Here is a 22907-nt window from a genome sequence, read left to right on the forward strand (position 1 = left end):
GAACCTTCATCCAAAAATAACAACAATAAAAAGAAAAAAATCCGTGCCTCATTAGTGGCCACTGCGAAGGCCCAAGCTCRCAATTGTATCAGCTGCCTGAAGAATAGGAAAGGTTTTGTTTTTAGCTCCTAAATCACTTATTTTGGTCCTGGAAATTTAACTMCTGGCTTTTCCTTTCTGATTTAAATGCCTAGGGAAGAATAGCTGCTGCTGCTGCTGCTTTTAAAATTTGAATCTGCTAAAGCAATGCAGAAAAAAAGAAGATATAAAATGCAAATTAAAAAATAAAACATCAACATCACAACCAGGAAACAAGCTTTCACAGTTAATTATGTCTCCAGTGTTAAGCAAGCCTGTTTTTTCAAGCAATGAACATGAATAATGAAACATGATTCTTAAAAAAAAAGATTAACAAAAGCATAAGTTCCCAAAGCCCCCAGGGCGTGTGAGAGCCAGGCTGCAGCTCGAGTCTACGTAGAGGAATTCTCGCTTTTAATTTAAAAAGAACATCTGAAAATAGCCCAAATGAAGGTGGGCGTGTAGAGAAGGTACAAAGGATGTTTGCAAAGCTGAAAATGGCAATTTTATTTTTATACTCAGGGAGCCCCCGATTCATCAGCCATTCTCCTTGGTAATTAGTAGCCGAGAGCTGGGAGGATGCGGAGCGTGGCAGAGGGACCAGCATCACGACGAGCAGCACGGAGCCCTTCACACGCACTGCAGATCGGCCCACAGGCTGCATGCCTTGTCCTCAGCCCCTTCCAAATCCGCTCTGGAAGCAATGTGGCCATTCCCATGCTAAGGATGAGGGTTATTTTTACCCGGTACCGAGTATGAAATACTAGGAATGCCGCACACCCAAGAGCTCCGGAAGGGAGGAGGGTGAAGGCTTCAATTCCCATCGCCTTGGATTTTATGCAGTAAATTGTGCCCCTGCAAAGTGACATGGTGATGGCAAAGAGGAGGAGAAGGAGCTGCCCCTGTCCTCCTCCTGCAAAACACACCCCTCTGATTTTGGCTTGAAGAGCCTGAAATGGATAATGCCTAAAAGCAGCTGCCATCCCACGTTACCCCCATTAGTTGAATCCCAGCCCTCTGCACGATGCACGACCAGGGATCCAATGGTCCTGTCTGCACCTCACCTCTCTGGGGGGATACACGTTGCAGTTACCTTTGGTCCTTGTCTTCCAGGGTACCCTGGTAATCCTGGAACGCCAAGTTTTCCCTGGAACGCAGATAAAAGCACGTTAGCAAAGGAAAAGGTGCAAGTTTGTACCARGAGAAAGGGAAGATGCCGGATGCTGAGAGCAGGGCAGGTATCACATGGTTGAAATCAAGCTGATGTCCATCACACGGCTATGTATTTTTGCCATCTTTTTTTTTCTCCACTTGATGCTCATAAAAATTAAACTGGAATCCCCAAAATTTTCTATTTCTTTCCCCTTGGTCTTTTATTTTCAAGACAGACCATACAAGCAGGTAACCTTGGAGAGACCAATGCCTGGATACACTGAGTCACCCCACTGCAGTGCAACATCCCCTCGGGTCCTCTTATCTGAACTGGTCACATCAGCCTTCACACAGAGCACCCCCAGCTCCATTTCTGCCCTAAACTTGATCTCCAGCTTCTTCCCACACACCCAATACTGTCCAAGAAGAAACAGGTTTTGCTGTAAATCAGGACTGGGTTACTCTATCCTAAAGACTCACCTTTTCTCCAGCAGGACCAAGAGGACCGGGATCTCCATTGGGACCAGAGCGACCTTTGGGGCCTTCAGGACCATCCTCACCTCTGGGGCCAGGAGGACCAATTTCACCCTGAGAATCGTGAGACAGGTACCAATGAAGAAGGCTCTACCCTCAGCTATCCCATCTACAGACATCTCCACCAAAACAGCCTTCCTTGGCTGTTTCCAGCTTCCCAAACCGCAGGTTTAACGGCAAGCAAGTCCCAGGACTTGTGTAACTGAGGGCTGAGAAATAGAGGGCTCCATCCTTTGTGCTGAAMATCATTAAGAAATCTGAGAGTGGCCAGGATTGAGCTATTAACATGAATTGTTATGACGCTGCGGGCTGCAGAACACAAAACATCAGTTGTCACCTTGTCRTGCGGGCTATGGAGAGATGCTTCTCCACTGCGAACACGGGCAGCCTCCTCGCTCCCAGGATGCTGGACGGCCTCAGATTTATCTGCRAGGCCCTCAAGTACCCCTTGTCCTTTCACAGCTCAGCACGTTTAGCATCATAAAACACAAAGAGCTTGTCGGTGGGAAGCAGGAGCCGGAGCTGCCTTGGAAACTGCTCCTGCCCATCTGCACTTGGCAAGGACGAAAGGTGCCTCCCTGCAATGCTGCTCCTGGTCACTGCAGCCCCATGTCCCCCTTGGAAAAGATAGGGAATTGGGGYGCTTTCCCAGGTCAGCTTAGGCCAGCTCCAAAGGCACGTGGCTGCATCRAAGTGTTATTTTGGTGTGCTGGTGGTCTGCTTGTGCCAATGGCTTTGAAAGCTTCTGAGTGCCCTACTGATAGGGATGAGGCTGCTATAAAGCTGCAGCCCTTGCAGCTTTCTTAGCATTGCTCGAGGTGCTGGCATCTTTACACTGGGCACTGATGGGACAGAAGCACATTATATTTTGCAAATAGAGACCTACCAGACCCTAGGTGTAATATGATGGGGAAAGGAGACGCTGGAAATAAATAAATGATTTTTAGCAGCAAAATAGGGCCTTTTATTATTACTCAGATTTATTTTACCTTCAAAGCAGGACTAGAAAATTTAGGGATGACTTTTGCGTTATGTGAACACAAACCTCCTGCTCCTAGAGCTTGAACACGACAGAAGGATTTGGAAAAGAATCTAACTTGCTATTATCCCTGGTCACTTTTCCCAATGAAATGCAAGAGACTGAAAGCAAGGACCGTGCAAGCTGCAGGATCCTGCTCCTGTTGACTCCTAGGACTGTGCAAAGGAATTCCATTTGGATGGGTCTCTGGGTTGCAGAAACCAGGATGTGCCTCATTTATTTTCCTRTCCTCACAGGGAACCACACTGCACCACAAAGAACCTTACCCGGTCTCCCTTGATGCCCATATCACCTTTGAAGCCAGGGAAACCATCTTCACCCTATATAAAAAAGAAAGAGAGAAAAGAGAAAAGTTGCATAGATTAAGGGTTAAAAAAAAAAAAAAAAAAGCTTCTGTCTTTGGCATACCTGAGCAGGAATGAGAAGGTGCACATATACTCCAAGGAGGGAATAACGTCCTCGTGCTGAACAGCCCAGGCAGGCTGCACAGCTGAGGTCCCAGAGGGATCCCAAGCATCTATTCCCYCACATCCCGCACTGGCTGCGAGTCCAGATCACAAATCTGGCTCCATGTGAATAACGTCGCCTTGCCAGGATTGGGAACCAATTATTTCTGAAGCACAACTGGCTTTATTTTCACGGAGAATGTTTTACACCGTGCTCCCAGGCAACCTCTAGGATAGTGGCAATATTTCTTTCAGCCAAGAAGCTTTAATTGCAGAGCTCAAATCAATAATGTATTTCATCCTAGAGCAAATCCCTCGTAGGCGATGAGGACACAGTTCCCAGAAACACCTTTGGAGTCTGGGAGGCCTCTGCCAGGATTCCCTAGCTAAAACTGCCAGCTCTGCTGCCAAATTGTTCAGAGGCAAGAACGAAAGAATATGGATTTCTTTAGGACTGGAACAGAGCAAGAGTTTTCTCCCTCTCCCACTCTTCTGCTAGGAAAAAGAAAAACACTGCATCATTGATATATGTACTTATAGACTCGACTTTCTTACTGACTTAGATTTCACAAGCTGCTCTATTGACTGGGCTGCATATTCTGTACGCTGGACTTCCCAGGTCTAAATCTGCTTGCTCTTCTCCAGCTGTAACTCACCCTGCACAGCCTCCATCTCCATGGAACCATGCCCAGAACATTAAATCTGCAAATTCTGCCAGGAGGAAATCGCCACAAAGCTGGACTCTGAGCTAGGAGCTACGGGGGCCTCAGCAAGCAGACCCAAACCCGAGCAGGTCCCCAAGACTCAATTAGTGACAGGCTGGAGCCAAGACGTTCTGCAGAACATCCCGGCAGGCATCCATCCTGCACCCACTCCAAACAATAAACGGAGGTGACCAGACCCTGGGACCCTCAGCCCGAGGGCTCATTTCAATGAGAAAGCTTCTCTGGAGGGCATGCTGCAGGACCAGCCTGCAAAAATGCTCACAGTTCTTACAAAAAATGTATAGCATTTGAATAGCCAAGTGTATAGCATTAACTTACCTTTTCACCTTTGGTACCTTTCAATCCACGAACACCATCTGCTCCCTTGCAGGAGATAAAAAGACATGTTACAAGGGCAGAAGAAAGCTTAAGATTTAAGAACCATTGATTTCTGCTTCCTGCCACGTTGCCAATGACATATGCACAAGTTTTGCCTCTAAAGGTATCGCTGATCGAACATCAGCTGCTCATTGCTGGCTTTAAGCTTCTCAGTGAATGAGAGATACACAAAAACTTCTGCTGACTTGATAGGACAGGTTCCTGCAACCAAATTTCCAGGCATAAAACCCAGGATTAAACGTATGCTTTCTGCATGCACTTTCTAGAAGTACTTCCATAAATGCCTCGCCTGCACGTTGAGCTCATTTGAGTTTTAACAGAAAACCAGCCTGGGTGCAGACTCCGCTTGGGAAGCGGATCCATCCAGCACCCTGCAGCACGAATCCCAGGCTTTCCGTGCTGATCTGCAGTGATGAGCAACGYTGCTACAGCGCCTACAAACGTTAAACCTGGCTCCTTTTAGCACAGATCTCACTTCTACGCATGCACAGGTTTTGCATATCTATCTATTTTTATGACTTCCACTGTCTGGAGAACCTGGAAGCTCCTCGGGTCAACTGAMAAACCTACAGTCGAGCTAAGGTTGAAGCTGGGCTGGGAAGCTCTGCACAAGAGCAAAGCTGTCCCTTATTGATGCAGCACGACAACTAATTGCATTAATGCAGGTCACTCTCCATCTCCTCAACTGCTGGTTCTCCAGTGAATGAAGAGGAAATTTGTACTTCCAATTCTAACACCTTTTTCCCCTCCTTTGCCATGTCAAGAAAAAAAGTAAAACTAAAAGTACACCAACAATTTTTGCAGCAGGACAGGACTGTGGTAAGCAAGGCAAGATCGAAAAATTATTTATAGCTTCAAGTCCAAAACAGACATTTTTCTCAGAACTGGAGATTTGTTCACTTACTAGCGAACCGCTTGTAGGAAACAAAATATTTTTTTTGTAAGCACTATGGATTTGGTGCATGACACACTTTCTGCAGCTCACTATAATGTGGAACAGTTCCACTTCATGGTAAACACAACGAGAGACCATTCCCAGTGGGCCACTGCATCTCGATCTGCAGCATTGCAAGAAACGAGCTGAAAGCTTGCCTTGGCTAAACACACCTAGCTGAAATTTTGAAGGCAGAACAGCAAATGGGGTATTGCTATTGAAAAAACAGGCAGGGGATTTAAGAGGGCTTAATTTCACCTGCAGACCTCAGGCTGTGTTTGCATCCACCAGCACAGGTCCCTGCAGATTCCGCAGGGCCTTTGGGATGCAGAATGCAACTGCAGCTGAACTAATAYATCCTGACATAGCATAAGAGCCCTAACAGAGTGGGGGAAAAAAATCCCCTGTTTTCTTATCAGTGTGCAAGCAGTGCAGGCAGCACAGCAAGCCGGGGAGGAGGAATTCAATCTAGTGAGAAAACCCATTGCTGAGACGCACAGGCTTCGTCTGACAAGAGTTTGGATCAGGAGCATGAAAAGCTTGCTTTGTTTTCATAATAGCCTATTCTGTTTCATTAACAGGCTTGTTAAAGTCTCCACATTCTGGCTGAGATTTAGTTTGGTTGTTAACTGAAAACAATTGGAAGGGGACTGAGCCATACTCACCGAGAATTAAGAGAGAAATCTCTCCAAAGGGCTGAATAAGGCTACAAGGTGCTACAAGGTCTTTTTTTTCAGGTAAAACCCTCCAGATTTATCATGAGCCTTGCAGTTGCTTTCAGACATCACCAGCATGTCCATGAGTTTCCCCACAACTCGCTCCTATGTGGGTCCCCCTCCTGTCACCCTCTCATCACTGCTACAGCCCCAGAACCAGATCATGCAACATCCTGGTCACCAAAGCACCTCGGTGGGATCCTGCTTCAGGTTTGCTCAAAAAGACCTGGCAGATCCTGTGCATCTCCAGTACAAGCTGGAGGAATCAAGCAAGAGAGCATCTCTACTTCCTTCTTACCTTGACTCCGCGTGGTCCTGGGTATCCTATGGGGCCCTGAGGACCTGGTGGACCCTGTGGTTAAAAACAGCAAAAAGAAAAGCGCATTAAATCAATGTGAAGGTGCAGGACTAAAGAGAACGTGTGGGGAACAARCAGCCCAGTCATCTGCTGCTTCAAGCCAGACAGGAACGGCAACAACCACCTGAAAAGGTGTCAGAACAATACAGGAACGTTGCGTATGTGCAGCTCCTCAAGGATCCATACGGCAGGAAAGGAGGAAGAGACAAGAGAGCCTAACAACAGAGCGGCAACTTGCTACAAAGGGGATTCATATATGAGACCAAAGACTTGTGTTTGGATTTGAGAGAAAAAAAGGCAAAAAGACAAAAAGAATTATGGTTTCACACTAACACAGTAGCTCTCCTTAGGTGCTATTGAAGGGCTTATGGTAGTGACCACAAACAGGATGAGGGACAAGCCTCTGGGTGACGTCCTCTGGCCTCACTTACACAGAGAGGAGTTGCTTTAGAATCTCCTTTCTAGCCCCAAAAGTTATGAATCATTATGGGCACTAAYAGTGCTGGATGCAGCGCCAGGTACCTGCCCGGTCCCCTCGCTGCCACCCCAACCTGGAGACCCTGCAGATCAACCACCTTCCCTATCGCATTCGGCTCGGTTTTATCTTGCCCCATCAGCAGACTAAGCAAATGCTCTCCCACTTCCTTCAGAAGGAGCTGGACAATTTTTTCCAGCCTGAGCCGCAGGATCCCGAGCTCTGGAGCTTCTCCGCAGCCTCAGACCTCACACTGGTGTCAACTGGAACAAGTCATAACCGCTCGGGCAATAACTCATGGAGAAAGTTACGGCCGGGATCTGGACTTTTACCCCGACACCTGCCGTCTCGCCGACAGTTGCTAAATGTCTCCAACCCCGGCAGCGTCGGCACCGCCGCTTAGTGGCTTTTAATATTCTGCAGCCGGGAGCATTGAGATTCCTGGCCTTGCGTGATGCCAGCCGGACAAATGGCCCCAATCACGGCCGTCATTTCCTGCACGGTACCCAGGCGAGGCGCGGGGCAGCTTCAATCAAAGCGGCCTGCGCTCTGATAAAAAGACTTTTTGACAAATGCAATGTTTTTCCACGGAACGGGCCGCAGCGGGAATGCAGATGGTAAATCTCCCAGACAGACTGACGGCCGTATAATTCAAGGACTCTAGCCTCGAGCAATATTCTCAAATATATTGCTAAAGAGGGACTTTGAGGGGGCTGGGGGAGGAAAAGAAAGACCACAAATACAAAAAGAGGCATTTTCTGCGTTCCCCTGAGCAATGAAGGATTTTTATTTGTGTCTGATTAAGAGAAGGTTTTCCTTCATGGCTTCGGTCTTCACGTCCACTGAGCTACTCAGTGCTGCTTGCCAGGAGAGCAGGCAGAAGCAATGATGTTTTGCTGGATTTCTGGGGAAACTGCTGCATTATTGCAAAAATTACAGCTGYCCCCTCACTCCTCCTGTGACCAAAGCACCAAAGAGAAAACTCTCTAGCACAATCATTGGAAACAGCTCAGGATTAAACAGTTAGCAAAGATCTGATGGCTAAACAAGCCGCCAGTCTTATAACACCCACCAGTCTTACAATATCCAGGTGGCATCTCCTTGGTTCTCACAAACACTGAAACAACATCCTATTATCTGCATATTTCCTTCTCTACCTTGAAAAACTAATTGAGGAAAGAATAGCCAAAAAAAAAAAAAAAAGTCGTAACAGAAAAATCTCTTTCATTAATACAGGCAGCAGCTAATAACAAATGCCCTTAATGCAGACACATTCTCTCTCCTCAACACCGACTGCAGCACTTTGATGCCTCTGTGGCAATGAACGTACCTTCGATTTCAAGGCCAATGTCAAATTCTTAATTCATATTTTGTGACACGTCATGAGTAATCAGGAGCTTGTTGACACTTACCTGACTGCCCTTCTCTCCAGGGGGACCTTCCTTGCCAGGATGACCCTATTAATTAGAGACAAAGAGAAGAGGGAAATGGGTTTATTGTGTGGCTAGTGCTTCCAAAAGCAGCAAGCTCAATCAGCCAGCTATGATTTATTTGCAAGAGAACAGCTACTCTCCAGGAAGCTCTTACTGGTACAAATAGTCCCAGTGAAGCCAGCCTGCATGAGGAAGCTTTCACCCCAAGAGCAGACTCTGCTTTGGCTCTTGGTGGTGTTCTACTTGGTTATTCCACACTTTCTTATTCTTTACTACCTTTCAACAGAGAAGCACAAACCTCTTTGCAAATATTAATTCATGAATTAGAACACCTCAGCAAGTTCCGCAGTGAGCAGCATGTCAATTTTGCAGATGGGAACCCAAGATAAAATTCACACCTTGTGTTAGCAAACTTGTGAAGGTCACAAGATGCCCAGGCTGGTCAGAGCCCTCATTAACTTCCTAATTCCTAGAGGCAGTTGTGAGATCTCATGACAAAAGCTCCGTTAACCCGTGCCTGGCTTGCATGCCGCCTGGGCGCCTGCCAGCATTCCTCTTGGGATTTGATGCCGAATAACGTCCTAGAGTTTCCAACACATTCTTATCCGCAGCTTTGGGAAGCCTGCTGTTGGGATTTCAAGCTGTAGAAAATGAAGGTGCGAGTTGCTTCAGATGTAGCTGGGAGGATTAGTGAGAAATTGTGGAAACCCATGGAAGTGGTCTTCAATGTCGATCTTCCCGCTATAGGAATCACGGCTTTTGGGGTGGTAATGTTTGTACAAAGGCATTAAACCTCAGCTAAGGCACTCATGCCAACAAGCTAACCTCAGCTAACGCACACTAATGGTCCCCCCACCTTTTTCTTTTTAAAGAGGATAAAAGAGCATCTAGGTACTCTACAGCCATTGAGAACTTCTGTGCCCAAGAGTTTCTTTATGTATGAACTCTCCTCAACACACAAATGATGTTCTAGCAGCCAAGCAAGTAAATTCATAGCTTATTTTTCATGATCTGTCTTTATAAAAGGAAGGTCAGACAGCCAAATTTCATAAAGCAGGTCTGGTTTAAAAGAAGGAAAGTGACAACTGTCATTTGTGCACCTTCAAAAGGGATGAGAAATGGTGAGCTGAATTCACCCTACAGTTCCTGCGAATCCAAATGGCATCAACAGCATCAGTGCACAAAACAGGCCATGTAACCATGTGGTGACCAGTGACAAAGCCGCTGTGTCCGTGCACACCTATCTGCTTAACTTGCAGGTCAATCATAACCTTCAGCCTGCATAAGAACGGACCTGGCATCTTCTCCAATTGCCCTACCCTGGCGGCTGATGTAAGAATTCACACTGAAAGCAACAGCCTTGAAGATGCTTTAGCTGATCCGTCGACTCCACTAATCGTTTTATGAATGACCTGAACACCCACTATAGGAATTGTAATCCCAGACTATTCTACATTTGTCACTCAAAATTAGGTGTCTCAGATAGACTCAGGAAATTTTCAAGACCAACTTCCAGGGCAAGGAGGAAACGATGTTTAACGCAGGCTTAGGAGGAAGAGCAGGAATACAACACGTGCATGCAGTTTTGACCTGTTCTCATCACCGCTGCGCAGCCGTGCCCAGAGCCCCTTAGCGAGCGCAGCGCGTTAGGGCTGCGAACGGGCACAGCCAGGAGAGACCTCGGTGAGCACCCAACCTACGTAAAACAGAGAGAGAAACAGAGAGAGGGAAAGAGAGAGCCAAGGAGAGGATAAGAAGAACCTGACGGGCATGCAGAGCTAAGCTTGGGGTTGAGTGAAGGCTTCTCAAGTGCAAAGCCTTCAACAGAGTCAAAATGTGGGCAGATTCTGCTGCTCTGAGCTTGGCAGCTCCAGCAGCCTGCAGGGTGCCCAATGGTCACGGCAAGCAGGGACCAGGCTACTCACCGGAGGACCATCAGCACCAGGCATGCCAGGAAGACCAGGTTTGCCCAGCGGCCCCTGCAAGCAAACAGAAAATCAATCATAGMAGTAGTGAGGGTGCTCAGAGCATCGGAGGGAGGGGATGGCACAGTGTTCTTGCTTTCCCTGGTCAGGACGCTGCACTGAGCTGGGTCTTAGGGAAAAGCTGCAGTGACTTGTAGGGAACCTGATGATTTGGGGGGCAGAGTCATTCTAGCAGCTGGGATGCTGCATGGTTAGTGCCAGGACCTCGCTGAGACAGACACAAAAGAGCCATGGGAGCTCAATAAGGAAAGTCTGGGCATGAGGCTGCAGAAGCCAGTGGATCCCAAGGCTGGGAGGCACCGCACCGTGCACTTGTGTAAGTGCAAGTTGGAGCACACCAAAGCACGGGGCTCGCTGGACCAAAAAGTTCCTTGGTGCCAAATGCCAGGAAGATTAACCGGCAAAGGAAGCAAAATTAGCAGAGYGGAGCTGCCCTCCATTAACTGTACCTTGCTGCTTTAAGGCTGTTAAGTGATTAGCCTTTTAATTAAGCAAATCCCTGATTTCTCACACTGCCGCCACTGCTGCAAGCGTGTGAGTCAGCAGTGCAATCAGAGAGCCCGTGATCTGCCCAAATTGCTGTTGCACTCAGCCGGCCCTGCTCCTGGGGAGCGGCGGATCGATAATGTCATTACACCGCACGCTGCCAGTGCAAGCAGGGAATTGTCCTCGTACACATGTTGGTACACACGATATATCCCCAGTCAATGGGAGCTGCACAAACACCCTTGGAGAACTGCTGCTCTGCTGGCTCAGCAGGCCAAAATGCCACAAAAAACATGGAAACGGCAATGGAAAATCCGTGGGAGCTGGGAGGAGGCCGAGCGATGCGAATCCGCAGGCTCTGCCCATTACCATCCTCTTCAGACTTACAGGCATTCAGCCCACAGAACGAGACAATTTTCAGTCCTCCCCGCATGTTTTACTGTGGGCTGCCTTCAAAATGTTTCTCTTAAAATGGGAAATGAATGCAAATATTATGAATTAGAGGTAAACTGTGTTTTCTCGTCTCTCATCTGTCTGGAATGAGGCACATTAGACTTTCATAGACACGGCTGCAAACAGATGTTGCATATGGGGCAAAGGAGCAGCCGAAGGAGCAAATGCATTTTAATGGCAACAGTTGTTTTAAGTCAGAGCTGCAGCATTTTAACGTACTTTCTCTCCTGGGGGACCGATTGGGCCTTGTGGACCTGGAAGACCCTGCGAACAGAAAAAAATAAGGTCATTAAGTAACAAGTTCTTCATTCCAAATGCATTTTGGCAGGGCCTCAGCTAAACATCATTCTAGTGCTTGCAATGGCTTGGGATTTCCCCAGCTCCATCCATTCATTCTCAAAATGTCTTCAGAGAGAAGATAAAATTTAATTTCTGTATGGCATGGAAGGCCTGGAAAGCAACACTTGTTAGCAGTGTGTAGTCAGGTTTGTCTCCAAGATGGGGAATGGAGACAGCCTGTGGAACAAGACTTGCTCAGGGTCCTGCAGAAGGCTCACAAGTGATATATAGACATCTGTATTACCCAAAAAGCTCAAAAACAACCAGATTGTTGGATGCTAAAAGTTAGACATGAGCCACTGGATGGGACTCAGTACATGGACTGGGATGTTGCATTGGATTATGGCAGCAAGAGCCAGGTGAGAATCAGACAGATCTAAAACCGGGCTTGATTTCATGCATAAAGCATGTGAGCTCTCGAGCCAGTTGCACATAATCCAGCCAGTTCCTGGCGAACCTCCTTACTGCTGCTCCCTTCTCCACGGCGGAGCCAAGTTTGTTCAAAACGAACACCCAATTCCCTTTCCCATCCAGGGGAGAAGAGTTTCCACCTTACCTGAGCACCTGGATTACCCTGTTGTCCTGGAGGACCCGGTTCACCTTGAGGACCCTGTCAGAAAACAAGAGGAGAGCTGAAAGCTGGAAGCCCTAGAGCGGGGATGGTGCCAACACCCTCCTTGGGCATCAGCACGTGGCTCAGAAAGGAGCCYGTCCTGCTTCCCAACCCCTCCTGATGCCCTGTCTACGGGCAGCACCATCAACCCAGTGCTCCTGCAAAGGGCAAGCAACTTTCTGACTCCCCCACACAGCAGTGTAAGGAAAGAGTGAAGTTTTTTTGAAGTTATAGTGAAGTTATTTCTGCTCACACTCGCTCCTACACATGGACACGCAGCTCGAAAGAGCAGAGCGGGGCTTAAGCACTACCTGGCTCTGCACTGGCTCCTCTGCAGGGAGCCCATTTCTTCCTAGTAGCACAAAGCAGGAGGAATATAAAGGTTTTTTTCCCCCCCACTTAAACTACTATATTTTGGTACTCATTAAAACAACACACATCCTGATGACAATGTTTGATCTTCACGGGGAAATAATGTGCACTTCCATCCGAAATTACAATAAATTAACATTCATTTGCAGCCGGAAGATACTCTCCATGGCTTTCACAGGCGCTGATATGAATCTAGACTTAAAAGCAATTAGCAAATCTAATTTAGATTCTACATTTCAGACACTCTCTCTATATTATCTGGACTGCCTGTAAAATTAGCAGTGCAAACTTACCACATTCCCCTTGGGACCGGTTTGTCCATCCATACCAGCCACACCCTGGGCAAGGATTTAAGAAGTAGCATTACAAAAATATGTGACTATTTTGCAGTACAATAGCAGGCAAATTGCAATAAAAACAGCAAAACATCAGGAGGCGCTTTGGACGGAATGGAAACGGAACAATTTTCTCAAGGTGCTCGGTAAAGCAGCCAGCTCCAGGAATCCAATGCAGGTTTTATGCCTTAAAAAAAGTCATTTTCGAGTTTTCCCCACTGGTTTAACCTGCCTGCAAAGAAGAATGAGCACCAGATTGTGCAAATCCTGGCTAAGCACAGCAGCCTGATTGCTTCCGACAGCAAGCAGGCTCGTAGGAGCTAACGAAAAGGAACAACTGGACAAAAATCTTGCTCAGAAATTGAATGTTTGTCCACCTAGATGGGGGGTGAAGCCAAAAAGGTTTCACTGATCAATGTCAAAATAAGGATCTGGCCCTGTTTTTAGTGGCGTTACAGATGAACCCTTCCCCCACAAAATCCTCTACTTTTCAGGAGCAAACAAAATGCAGGTGGGAACCAAGAAAAACAGGCAGGTTCTTGTGTGCTCTGAGCATCTGCATTAAAAATCTAACACCAGCTCAACTGGAAATCTCTTGTTGGAGCTTCTGAATTTATCGGTTTACCCTGGAGATGGGGTAAGTTATCTGGACTGCCTGGCACACTCGGGCAAAATTAGCCCATTTTGGAGCAGATCTTTTCCTAGTTCCTGAATAAAAACCTATACATTTCTTCACACCTTTTGCCTGAAATCTAAGCAAACGGCTCGAGAGGTTCAACAGCTCTCAGGTAAAAGTTAATAGTGAAGCCACTGTGTTAACAACTCCCATTCTCCCCTTTTATATAGGCTTTAATTTTTACTCAGGTGGGTCAGATCTTAAGTAGCAGCAAATGGACACGATGCCACTGAAAAAAAATGTAGAATACGGCCTTTGAGCTTTATTTATTGATTCTCTTTTAAAATGCTGCTTCTCTTCAGAGCACATATAAAATGACCTGCTTGTATTATCTGCCTGATAATCTGGCCCATCAGGCCAGGGTGGTTTTCCTYGGAAAGCTCAGCTTTGCTGGCCGAGGGGATCCAAGGAGAGCCGCGGGTCCGAGCTCTTACCGGTGGCCCTGGAGGACCCGGTGGTCCCTTGGGTCCCAGCAGTCCTCGAGGTCCCTGTTGGAACAAGCAAACGGGGTGAGCTTAGCAATGTTGATGGATGTGTTCCTGTGTGCACACACCCTAGAAATGCAATGCTTTTTATAAGGATAATATAAACAGACATCTACTCTTTGGAAAGGAAGGCATCCCGCTTTAATTTTCTTTTTGGTTTTTTTTGCCTTCCTACTAATTCCCTCATAATCCTGAATTACCCTGTAATGCACACAGGGATGTAAAACACTTTGCAGCCAAGCCACTCTAGCTGGTGTTACGAGGAATGAATTGACACTGCTAATGGATCGTTAGGGTTGGCATTTCAAAATCGTTCCAGATTCAATTTTTATCATTGACAATCTATATAACTTGGCAAGGCTGGGATGGTTTGCAGCCTGCAGCCAAGAGTTTATCTTGAGAGGCATTTGGTTCCTAAACCAGAGGTAGCCAAAGCTCATGGCTGCAAATATGTAGATTTGGGATGTGTATTTAGGATTAAAAGCTTCCTGAAATGTAATTTATGCCTTTCCTCTGGGTGGCATAGATATTTTTTTCCTGTGCTGCTMATCCAAAAATAAACTTTCCTGCATGTATTATCATCATTTATGTCYGCCTTTTGTGACTGTATTACCTGAGAACATAAATGCTTTTAAGAAGTTAATAACCCAGAAGTTATTGCTTAGACATGTGCTAAGGAGATAGCCGGGCTGATTAATCTTTCCCAGAAGTTAATCAGACATCTCATCTATAATTTAGTTCCAATGAGTCCGTAAATGCCAACCCTTCCCTTTTGTACATGAAGTGTGTCCAACATTTTTCTCATCAATTAATCTCAGGCCACCGTGCTGGGACTTAAAAAGGCAAAATAAGACATTTAAAATCAAAGTTGATGGTAAATGATATATAGCTAATGTTCTTTTTATTACAAAGGAAATGTATTTTGGACACAATAAGCGGTTAATTATAGCACTGCTATAATTGCACTGCTCACAAAAATCTATGAGCTGTTCGAAACTAAGTTTATCCTTCCCAATAAAGTCAGAAAGACTTGGTATTCGGTGCAAAAAGAGCTTTCAGAGCCTCAAATTGACAACCCCACTGTTTTTCCCCCATCATTTTAAAAACGTTCCCTTGAATATTTCAAGACAATTCTGTTCAATAATGTTGGCATTATTAGCCTTGTTGATTACAGGAATTTGATTTGTTGCTAATCTTGCTTTAGGTTAACCTAGCTGCTCCAGTGTTAGCAATACCTATAGCCGTAGGGCAAAACATCGATAAATTTGCAGATTTAGGAAGCCTTATCCCCTGTGATTAGAATATTGACCCTACTGAAGTCTTGGCAAAAGTCTGCTTGAATTTAAGCCTGCTAGAATTTCATCCTGAAATTTAAACAGGACCATTTACACTGCACAAAGCTCAAGTGATAGGGGAGGTCAATCATAAGGAAGATTCAKGGTTAACTGCAGCCATCTGAGCAAAGCCAGTCAAAACCATCACGAAGGCAAAAATGTTCTCTAAACTGGCCACTTAAATCTTGAAGCAACAAAAGCTCAGGCCCTGCAAGACCTCAGAGGGCTTATTTAGCACCAGAAAAAAACTAAACATCACTAGCTGACCAAGCCCTTGACTAAAGCAGTGCTGCTGTACATCAAGCCAAGGTAGGAGGTACTTACAGGTTCACCAGGCAGCCCTCGAGGTCCAACTTCTCCATCATCTCCCTGTTTGGTAGCAAAGATGCCAAGAGAAACAGCAAAGGAGAGTAAACCCGTTATATTTCAGTCACATCACAGGTGTTTCCTTCTTGTTAAATAATAATCACACAGAAATCCGGCTCCCCTGGAGTAATAAAGGGGTAGCCATGCATAAGGAAGACATCGTAAGCCTTGAGACTAATGTTGTGCGCGTGGAATTTACTGAGGATTAGAAATGCTGTMAGGAGACTTCATAATTCATGTCAGTGCTTCTAAAAATGGATTTTGCTAATAGATGAGATACTGTAGGAACAATTCAAGGTGTACGAGTTCAATAACCTCCGCGTTGAGGGCTATCACAGCCTGGGATACTCCCTCTTAGGAAAGCAATCCTTGCAGCCAGCCCTTGTAAACCTGCCTCTTCAACTGGTAAAATTCTTTGTTTCTCCATTATGACCTCTGAGCTTCACTCCTCACATCCCTTAAACAGTTTCTCTTTTGCCTTAGGATTAAATTTTTCCCCAGACTCATTGCACCATTGAAAGCTTCGGCTGGGGGCTTTTCATCTTCAGAGCATTTTACCTCCACAAATAATTAGTCCTCAATTTTATGAGGAAGAGGATGTTATCATCTCTGCCATACAGAGGAAACAAATAGCTAGAGGTAGAAAAAGCACATYGTGGATGGGAATGAGAGCCGGGGAAATCTATACGCAGTTCCCTGATTAAACTGTACATTTCTCAGAGCTAGGTATTCAGCATTTTCAATTTTTCCTCCTAAACCAGCCCCTTTTAGGCCTGTAATCACTAAGTTCAGTGTTTTGCTAAAGGCCTTCCAATTATTGACCGAACAGCGTTAACGGAGAATTGAACAACTTAATCTTCGATTCCCCTGTCTGTCTGGAATTTCTGCTCCTTGAGCCTTAACGCAATTTGCTCTCTTAGAAAACAAGAAGTGATAACCTGCACACACAGATGAACAACATATTTTTCATTTTTAACAAAACCAGTTTTATGACCAAAAAGAATCATTAAAGAAGATGTCTCAGTTTTAACCATTTTTTCCCATCTCCCTAGGGGCTATAGAGTCTATATTCCCCTTCTTATTTACTTTTTTTTTCTTTCTTCTGCAATGTTAAAATGAGAGAAAATAAGAAAACAAAACAAAACAAAAATGCAACAAGCCCTGCCCGAGGCTGGCCTTCAGCTCGAGGTAAAATTTGCTTGATTTAACCCAGMAAACACGGCTGGAGTAACTCCCACCCTGCAGGGCCACAGCCACGCGCAGTGTCCCCAGGCTGCCTGCACAAGCCGCGGCCGCTCGGGGTTATCTGACTCGGCGTTAGATGACGTGCCAGGGTTTTACGGGCTGACAGGGCATCTGCTTCTCGTTTGCAGGATTTAGCTGYGAATGCAAAGGAGGGTTGAACCCAGAGGCAACTCACCCTCTCGCCGTCCTCTCCGGGCGCTCCTGGGGGGCCGTGGGGACCAGGCTCTCCCTATGAAGCAAAAACAGAATAAACCTCTAATTTTTGGCAGTTTGCATCAGTCGCCATGCCGTCTAAAAGCAGATTGTGTCTCCTATGCTATCTTCTAGTTTTCCTTTATTAACTCAATTGTTGTGTTCTTCCCCAGATCCGCGCAATCCTAGGATTCAGAGGCTTCCCTGGATGTGAGTGCCGGGACTGGGAGGATTGCAGGGCCACCCTGCGTGCCAGAACAGGCCATTCCCATCCTCTCCCAAGTGTCATGTCTTGGCTCTTCCCCGGCAACACCCGCCTCCGACCCGGCCTCATCCCACTGCCAAGTTTTCATTGCAGACGGCGGCCAGAAGACAACCGAAAAAATAACTTACCCTATTGCCCTTCTCGCCAGGCAAACCAGCCAAGCCATCAAACCCTCGGTCACCCTGAAAGAAAAAGACAGCTTAGTTCACATTTCCACTTGCCACTGAATATCTCTCCAATTCGTTTCCTYGCTGTATCAAGGAAGAATCAATTTTCTTCCGGAGATGTGGAGGCTTCACTTCTCATCAGACCAGTGGTGATTTCAAAGTTATAGATTAAAAAAACAAAAAATTCAAATAAAGTCATTGTACATCCTCCCTCTCCCCAGCACCTACATTTTTTTTTCTCCTGTATGAATTTCAGAGCTTTTCTAAGTGATTTTTTGCTGGTATCATGTATCTTCCTTCTGGACAGTTTCTTCCAGTCAACTTCTTTGTTATTTTTAATTCCATGAAACTACAAATCACGATCCACTAGTAGCAAATTGAACATCAGTATTTCCAGGCCYGCTAACAGGTCTACAAGCCACCCCTATGGCCAAGACATTGCTTTTAACCCTCCCGGACGCTCCGTGGAAGCAAATATATAAACCAGGGCAGTTCAGCACAGACCCTATTCCATCACGAAATACCCAGTCCCTTCCAATGGGCTAAGTCAAGTCTTGTTTTGGCCCCTTTCTGCCCCMAAAACCCTTGCAAGTGTCGCTGCATGTTGGAAGGCGGCTCTGTCTCAACCACCACGGGAGCTTGAACAGCTCATTTCACATTTAAGAACAGAGAATAAAAAGCAAAACTCAGGTAAATTTGACCAGAGGGGTGTTTGAAACAGGGGCTGATGCTGTCTCATGCTGGCCACTATAAGAAGCAGCATCACCCAGTAAAAGTCCTTTTTCCTCTGCAGAAGAGGGGTTGGACTRGATGGTCTCTAGAGGTCCCTTCCAACCTTAACCATCCYGTGATTCTGAGAAGAGGGAAGTCCCTTGTGAAAAGCCACACCACAGCACTACTGGTAAGTGCCAAGAGTACCAGCACACAATTCACCCTACCGCCCACAAATCCTTCACTTGTTAACAAGRAAAAGCAACTTGCTCCGAAGGATAAATCCATCCAGCAGAAGCGCAAAGCCTTTCAGTAGGCTGACCAGGACGCACACGCATCAACCAACAGCTCTTTCGTTTCTGTCGCGCTGTAGAAAATTGCTCTTTCTCTTCCCACAGCGAATTTAGTCTTCCTTTCCCGTGCCGTTCGTTACTCTTTTCCCTTCCTCCCCGGTATCCACTCCTCCGAGGGCGGCCGGCGCTCATTAAAGCGCTTTACTGGCTAAACGATTTGCAGTCTCTTGTCTCTGTATCACCCCCTCCATCTATTCCAGCTTTAAATATCTACATCATAAAGTACTTAAGCCTTCTGATACATGATTCCCCAAGCAAACTTTCTCAGCATTCAATTTTGGTCGAACAGCTCCTGTCTTGCTTGATAATACCAGCAGATCACAGCTGAACGAAGGGATTTGGTCTCAAATAACAAGGCATCAGAATTCCACACCACACCGTCTACATTTCCTCACCCAGTTAATAGGTGGTTTCGGGTAGTTATATTTTAGGGYATGTTCAACTGCTCCTTCATGTTTGTTTTGCTTAATTGAGATTCCCAAGTATTTGCTCTAAAACTGCAGCCATGGGAGTGTATTTATACTTAAGAGGATCCAGCAATTTAAAAAAACTTGCCCGAGAGAAAAAAGAACAAAAAAAGAAATCAGATGCAAATGCCCATAATACATAAATACGTGGCACTACCTTTGGGCCTGTCTGGCCTGGCATTCCCCTGGCACCATCACTGCCAGCGCGTCCCTGCAAAAGAGAAGAACAAAGTCAAGGCCAACGGGTAGAACAAGAGCCCAGACACCTGCTTGTTGGTCTGAGGGCAGTTTTAAGCTGGAGCCCAATGGATGGAGCAAGGGAAGGAAACGAGAGCCTGTTTGGAAGCAGCATCCCTAGCTCAGATGGACACAGGACGAGGAGCAGCCGCCACCAACGCCGCTCCCGGGGCACTCACCCTGCGGCCTGGTTTTCCTGCAGGACCTGGAGGGCCTTGGATGCCTCGTGGACCCTGCAAGGCAGAAAAGAGGGAACAGGAAACTGCAGCATCCAAAAGCGGGACAGATGCACCGAATCCTGCYGGCCCTAGCTCAGGCAGAGCGGGACTGGTGCAGGCCACCGGGGCTACAAAATGTGACAAAATCCCTGGCACAGAGACTGTGCATCCAAATACACATGGCAGTAAAGGAGTCACCTCCCCTGGGCCCACAGAAATGGAGTAATTATGGATTTTCTTAGCATCTCCATGGATGCCTTCACTGCCAAGGAGTACCACCTGCAGGAGTACCATCACTTTTTTTGCTTAAAATGATATTTCCAATCTGCATTTTGGGCACTTGAAGGTAGAGGCAAAGCAGATGTTCCCACACCTTCCTCACGTCAATGTCATTTAGGGATCTGGGTCACTCCTTCACGGCTGCCTCCCGGAGGGGACCTCCTGCTCGTCCCCTCCGCATCCCCCATCCCCAACCCTGCCCCTACGCACCTGCGGTCCCATCTCTCCTGCTTCACCCTTCAGTCCTCCGCTGCCCGGCGGTCCCTTTGGGAAGAGAAGACGTTTATCAGGCTTTCTGGCTGGAAATAYGGAGCAAGCCTCAAAGAAGAGGCACGTGCAGCTAACCAAGAAGCTTATGGAGCCATGGTAGCCCTCCATGCAGCAGATGCTCAGGTTAATCGTGTCCTCCGAGCACCACAGCAGCTTGTGCATGGCTGGCACCTGTCAGGAGCTTCCAYGCAAAGGGATAAATGTGTGGGAGGACAAAGGGAGACAAGAGCAACGAGGCTGCGCTACGGGATGCGTTGCACGCTGCCTTCCATAGACACAGGTTGCTGTCTGCTGCATGTCACAGAAACAAGAAATCAGGCGCCAAAGSTGCTGCCAGGCTCCTGCTTCACCAGCTCCATCCTCCTCCTCCTCGCCCATTTACTCACCACGGGGCCTGGCCGTCCTGTCAGGCCCATGGGGCCGGCCGGTCCTCTCAGCGCCAGCTGCAATGGGAGCAAAACAGCATTAGTTGGGCTCTGGGCTTCGTTACTGTCACCCTTTTTTGGGCAACTGTTTAATATTCCCACAACCAGAACAGCTCTTCCAGCAGGAGGGGCTGAGCTCAATAATTAAGTCACGCAGCCAGCATCAAGTCAATGATTTTCACTGTGGCTAATGGGGCAGTCCACATTTTATAACATCCCTTGGACAATTTGTACCGTTGTGACAATTCGATATTTTTAAAAGGCTCGTAATTATCTATGTACTCCAGTAATTAAAATCCACCCGTGGCTGCACTTGGAATGGCAAAAATACTGCACAAMTGCTAAATTGTGTGGCATCTTTTTACAGCTCTCCATTAAATAGGAGTTGCTYTGAAATGCTGCCTGCTGGGGCACTGTTTGGTGTCTATGGAAAATCAAATTTTAAGGGAATAAATCAACCAAATAACAAACAAAACAAGATATTTCCCCCATCTGCAGCACTCCTTTTCCTTTCCCACTACATACAAAAAGTTCCCCACAGAAAACTTTATTTTATCTCCCTTTCAGTTTTGTTAAGAGTTTTCAGTCGAAATTCTCTGATGATTGGTTGAAGCTTGTCCAGAAACCAATCTCTTCCTCATTGGAAATACTCTTCATCCACTGCCTGAGTCACACAGGATTTTTTTCTATGTATATAATTTTTTCAACATTTAACTGAACAATTGAGAAACTAGGGAGAAAAGGGAATTTTCTTTGAGGGAGGGAAGCAGGGGGCACTGCTTTGTTTTTTAAAGCAGTCACAATTTTCAACGGTCAGACAAAAAAAACAAGAATAAGGAGAGTCTGAGAGAGCAGATGCTTCTCATGAAATTTTCATTCAGTGAAAAATCCCTTCTCCCAGCAAAATAAATACCAATGGAAAAATCGTAGGCGGTCTTAAAATTAAGACTGATGAGGTAATGCCTGAATCATAATCCACCAACATTGTCCTCTGAGGAAGGTAAATGGCTGGGAAGACGCGGTGGCTGATGGCATCAGAGCCCTGCACTCTGCCTGAAAATGCTTCAAACTGAATACCTGGGTAAAAAGAGAGTTGGATGGAAATGAGAATAACCAGCTAAGCCCAGTCCTCACTGCAGACCTAAAGAGGACACACGCCACCCATTTGGATGGCAATCCTGAAGGTCTGTGTCCCTCTGCCTGCTGCCTCCCCAAACCTGTCCACACCTGGGGATCTTCCAGTGTCACCTTCTCCACAAGGTCCTGCCCAGAGCTGAAATTTGGTCCTTCCTGGGCAAGACTGAGGCCAGTAGACCAGATATGCCCTTGTGGAGGCCCTTAAGTATCTCCTTTTGCTGTAAYTGTGCCTGTTGCATTTCTGCTTTTGACATCTTGAAGATCAAATGTGGCCCATGGAAAGGAAGCCTCAAAAGTTTACTAGCTAGAAACTAAAGTTTCTTCTTAGAGTTTACAACACCAACACGCTCCTCTGACCAGGGAACAGGAACTGTGTTAGTGCTGTGCATGGCTGATCTAATGTCAGCAGTGAGGCCTAAATAATAAACACCCCAGGGTTTTATCATCAMTCAATGCAGTCTTCTGAGGAAAAAAAAATGCAAGGATATTCATCACCTATTTTCAAATAAATACATTAAAGAAAATGGCAGGCTGCCTGCAGAGTTCCACGGAGTTGCGAACAGCTAACTCCTGTGACATACATTCAATGACTGAGTAAGATTTACTGAGAAAAAAATAAAGCAAGTCACCTACAAAGCAAGCATACTCCACAAACCATTGCAGAACCAAGGGCTGCTCCTTCTGGCATCAGCAGTTTGGCTTATGCTGACAACAGGTCAATGTTGCCTTGACCCAGCAAAAGAACTTGCCTCATGCTGCAAGTTGCCCAAAATCTGGCCTGTTCCTGGCCGTTAATAACGGATCAAATCATACAAACGTGATCATCTTAAGCCATGACAGCAATTCTTCACCTCCAGCCAAGGTTGAGATACTGTTCCAACCACAGCACTGCTGGAGACGGTGCAACCGCAGAGACCTCTCCTCCAGGTCCATCGTTTTACTCCTCCTCAGGCACCCAYTGCAGAGCCCCCTCACTTACCCTCGCCTGCTGCAGGATGGCTTGGGCTTGGGCCTCCTGCGCCGACACGAGAGGTCCTTTGGAGCCAGCATCTCCTCCACCGCTGAAGCGGAACTGGTAGGGACAAGACAGACAAGGCAGGTTATGGGGCTGATTCCTCAGTACCTCTCTCCAGCATGACTGACCCAACCCCATCATTGCTCTTCCAAATTCTTATTATCTTATTCCTTCCTTCCAACACACACATCCACCTGCCCTCTTTGGGGACTTG

The 22907-nt window shown here is 46.5% G+C and overlaps 1 protein-coding gene across 2 annotated transcripts in view; it reads right to left on the bottom strand.

The window, feature by feature from the left end:
* COL5A1 (collagen type V alpha 1 chain) overlaps positions 1–22907 on the bottom strand; it is a 128563-nt gene that overhangs the window by 32221 nt on the left and 73435 nt on the right. For both annotated transcript variants that reach the window (XM_026049182.1, XM_026049183.1), the window contains exons 13-31: positions 22658–22750; positions 20503–20559; positions 20057–20110; positions 19529–19582; positions 19270–19323; positions 17543–17596; positions 17133–17186; positions 15671–15715; positions 13962–14015; positions 12810–12854; positions 12088–12141; positions 11412–11456; positions 10194–10247; positions 8248–8292; positions 6301–6354; positions 4293–4337; positions 3070–3123; positions 1711–1818; positions 1172–1225 (exon numbers count right to left, since the gene is read on the bottom strand). In XM_026049182.1, the coding sequence (XP_025904967.1) occupies positions 1172–1225; positions 1711–1818; positions 3070–3123; positions 4293–4337; positions 6301–6354; positions 8248–8292; positions 10194–10247; positions 11412–11456; positions 12088–12141; positions 12810–12854; positions 13962–14015; positions 15671–15715; positions 17133–17186; positions 17543–17596; positions 19270–19323; positions 19529–19582; positions 20057–20110; positions 20503–20559; positions 22658–22750 (1077 nt within the window). The remainder of the gene's footprint in view (positions 1–1171; positions 1226–1710; positions 1819–3069; positions 3124–4292; positions 4338–6300; positions 6355–8247; positions 8293–10193; positions 10248–11411; positions 11457–12087; positions 12142–12809; positions 12855–13961; positions 14016–15670; positions 15716–17132; positions 17187–17542; positions 17597–19269; positions 19324–19528; positions 19583–20056; positions 20111–20502; positions 20560–22657; positions 22751–22907) is intronic.

The sequence above is a fragment of the Nothoprocta perdicaria genome, unplaced genomic scaffold (genome assembly GCF_003342845.1).
Source record: "Nothoprocta perdicaria isolate Ctin4 unplaced genomic scaffold, notPer1 scaffold_6, whole genome shotgun sequence".
NCBI classification, from domain to species: Eukaryota; Metazoa; Chordata; class Aves; order Tinamiformes; family Tinamidae; genus Nothoprocta; species Nothoprocta perdicaria.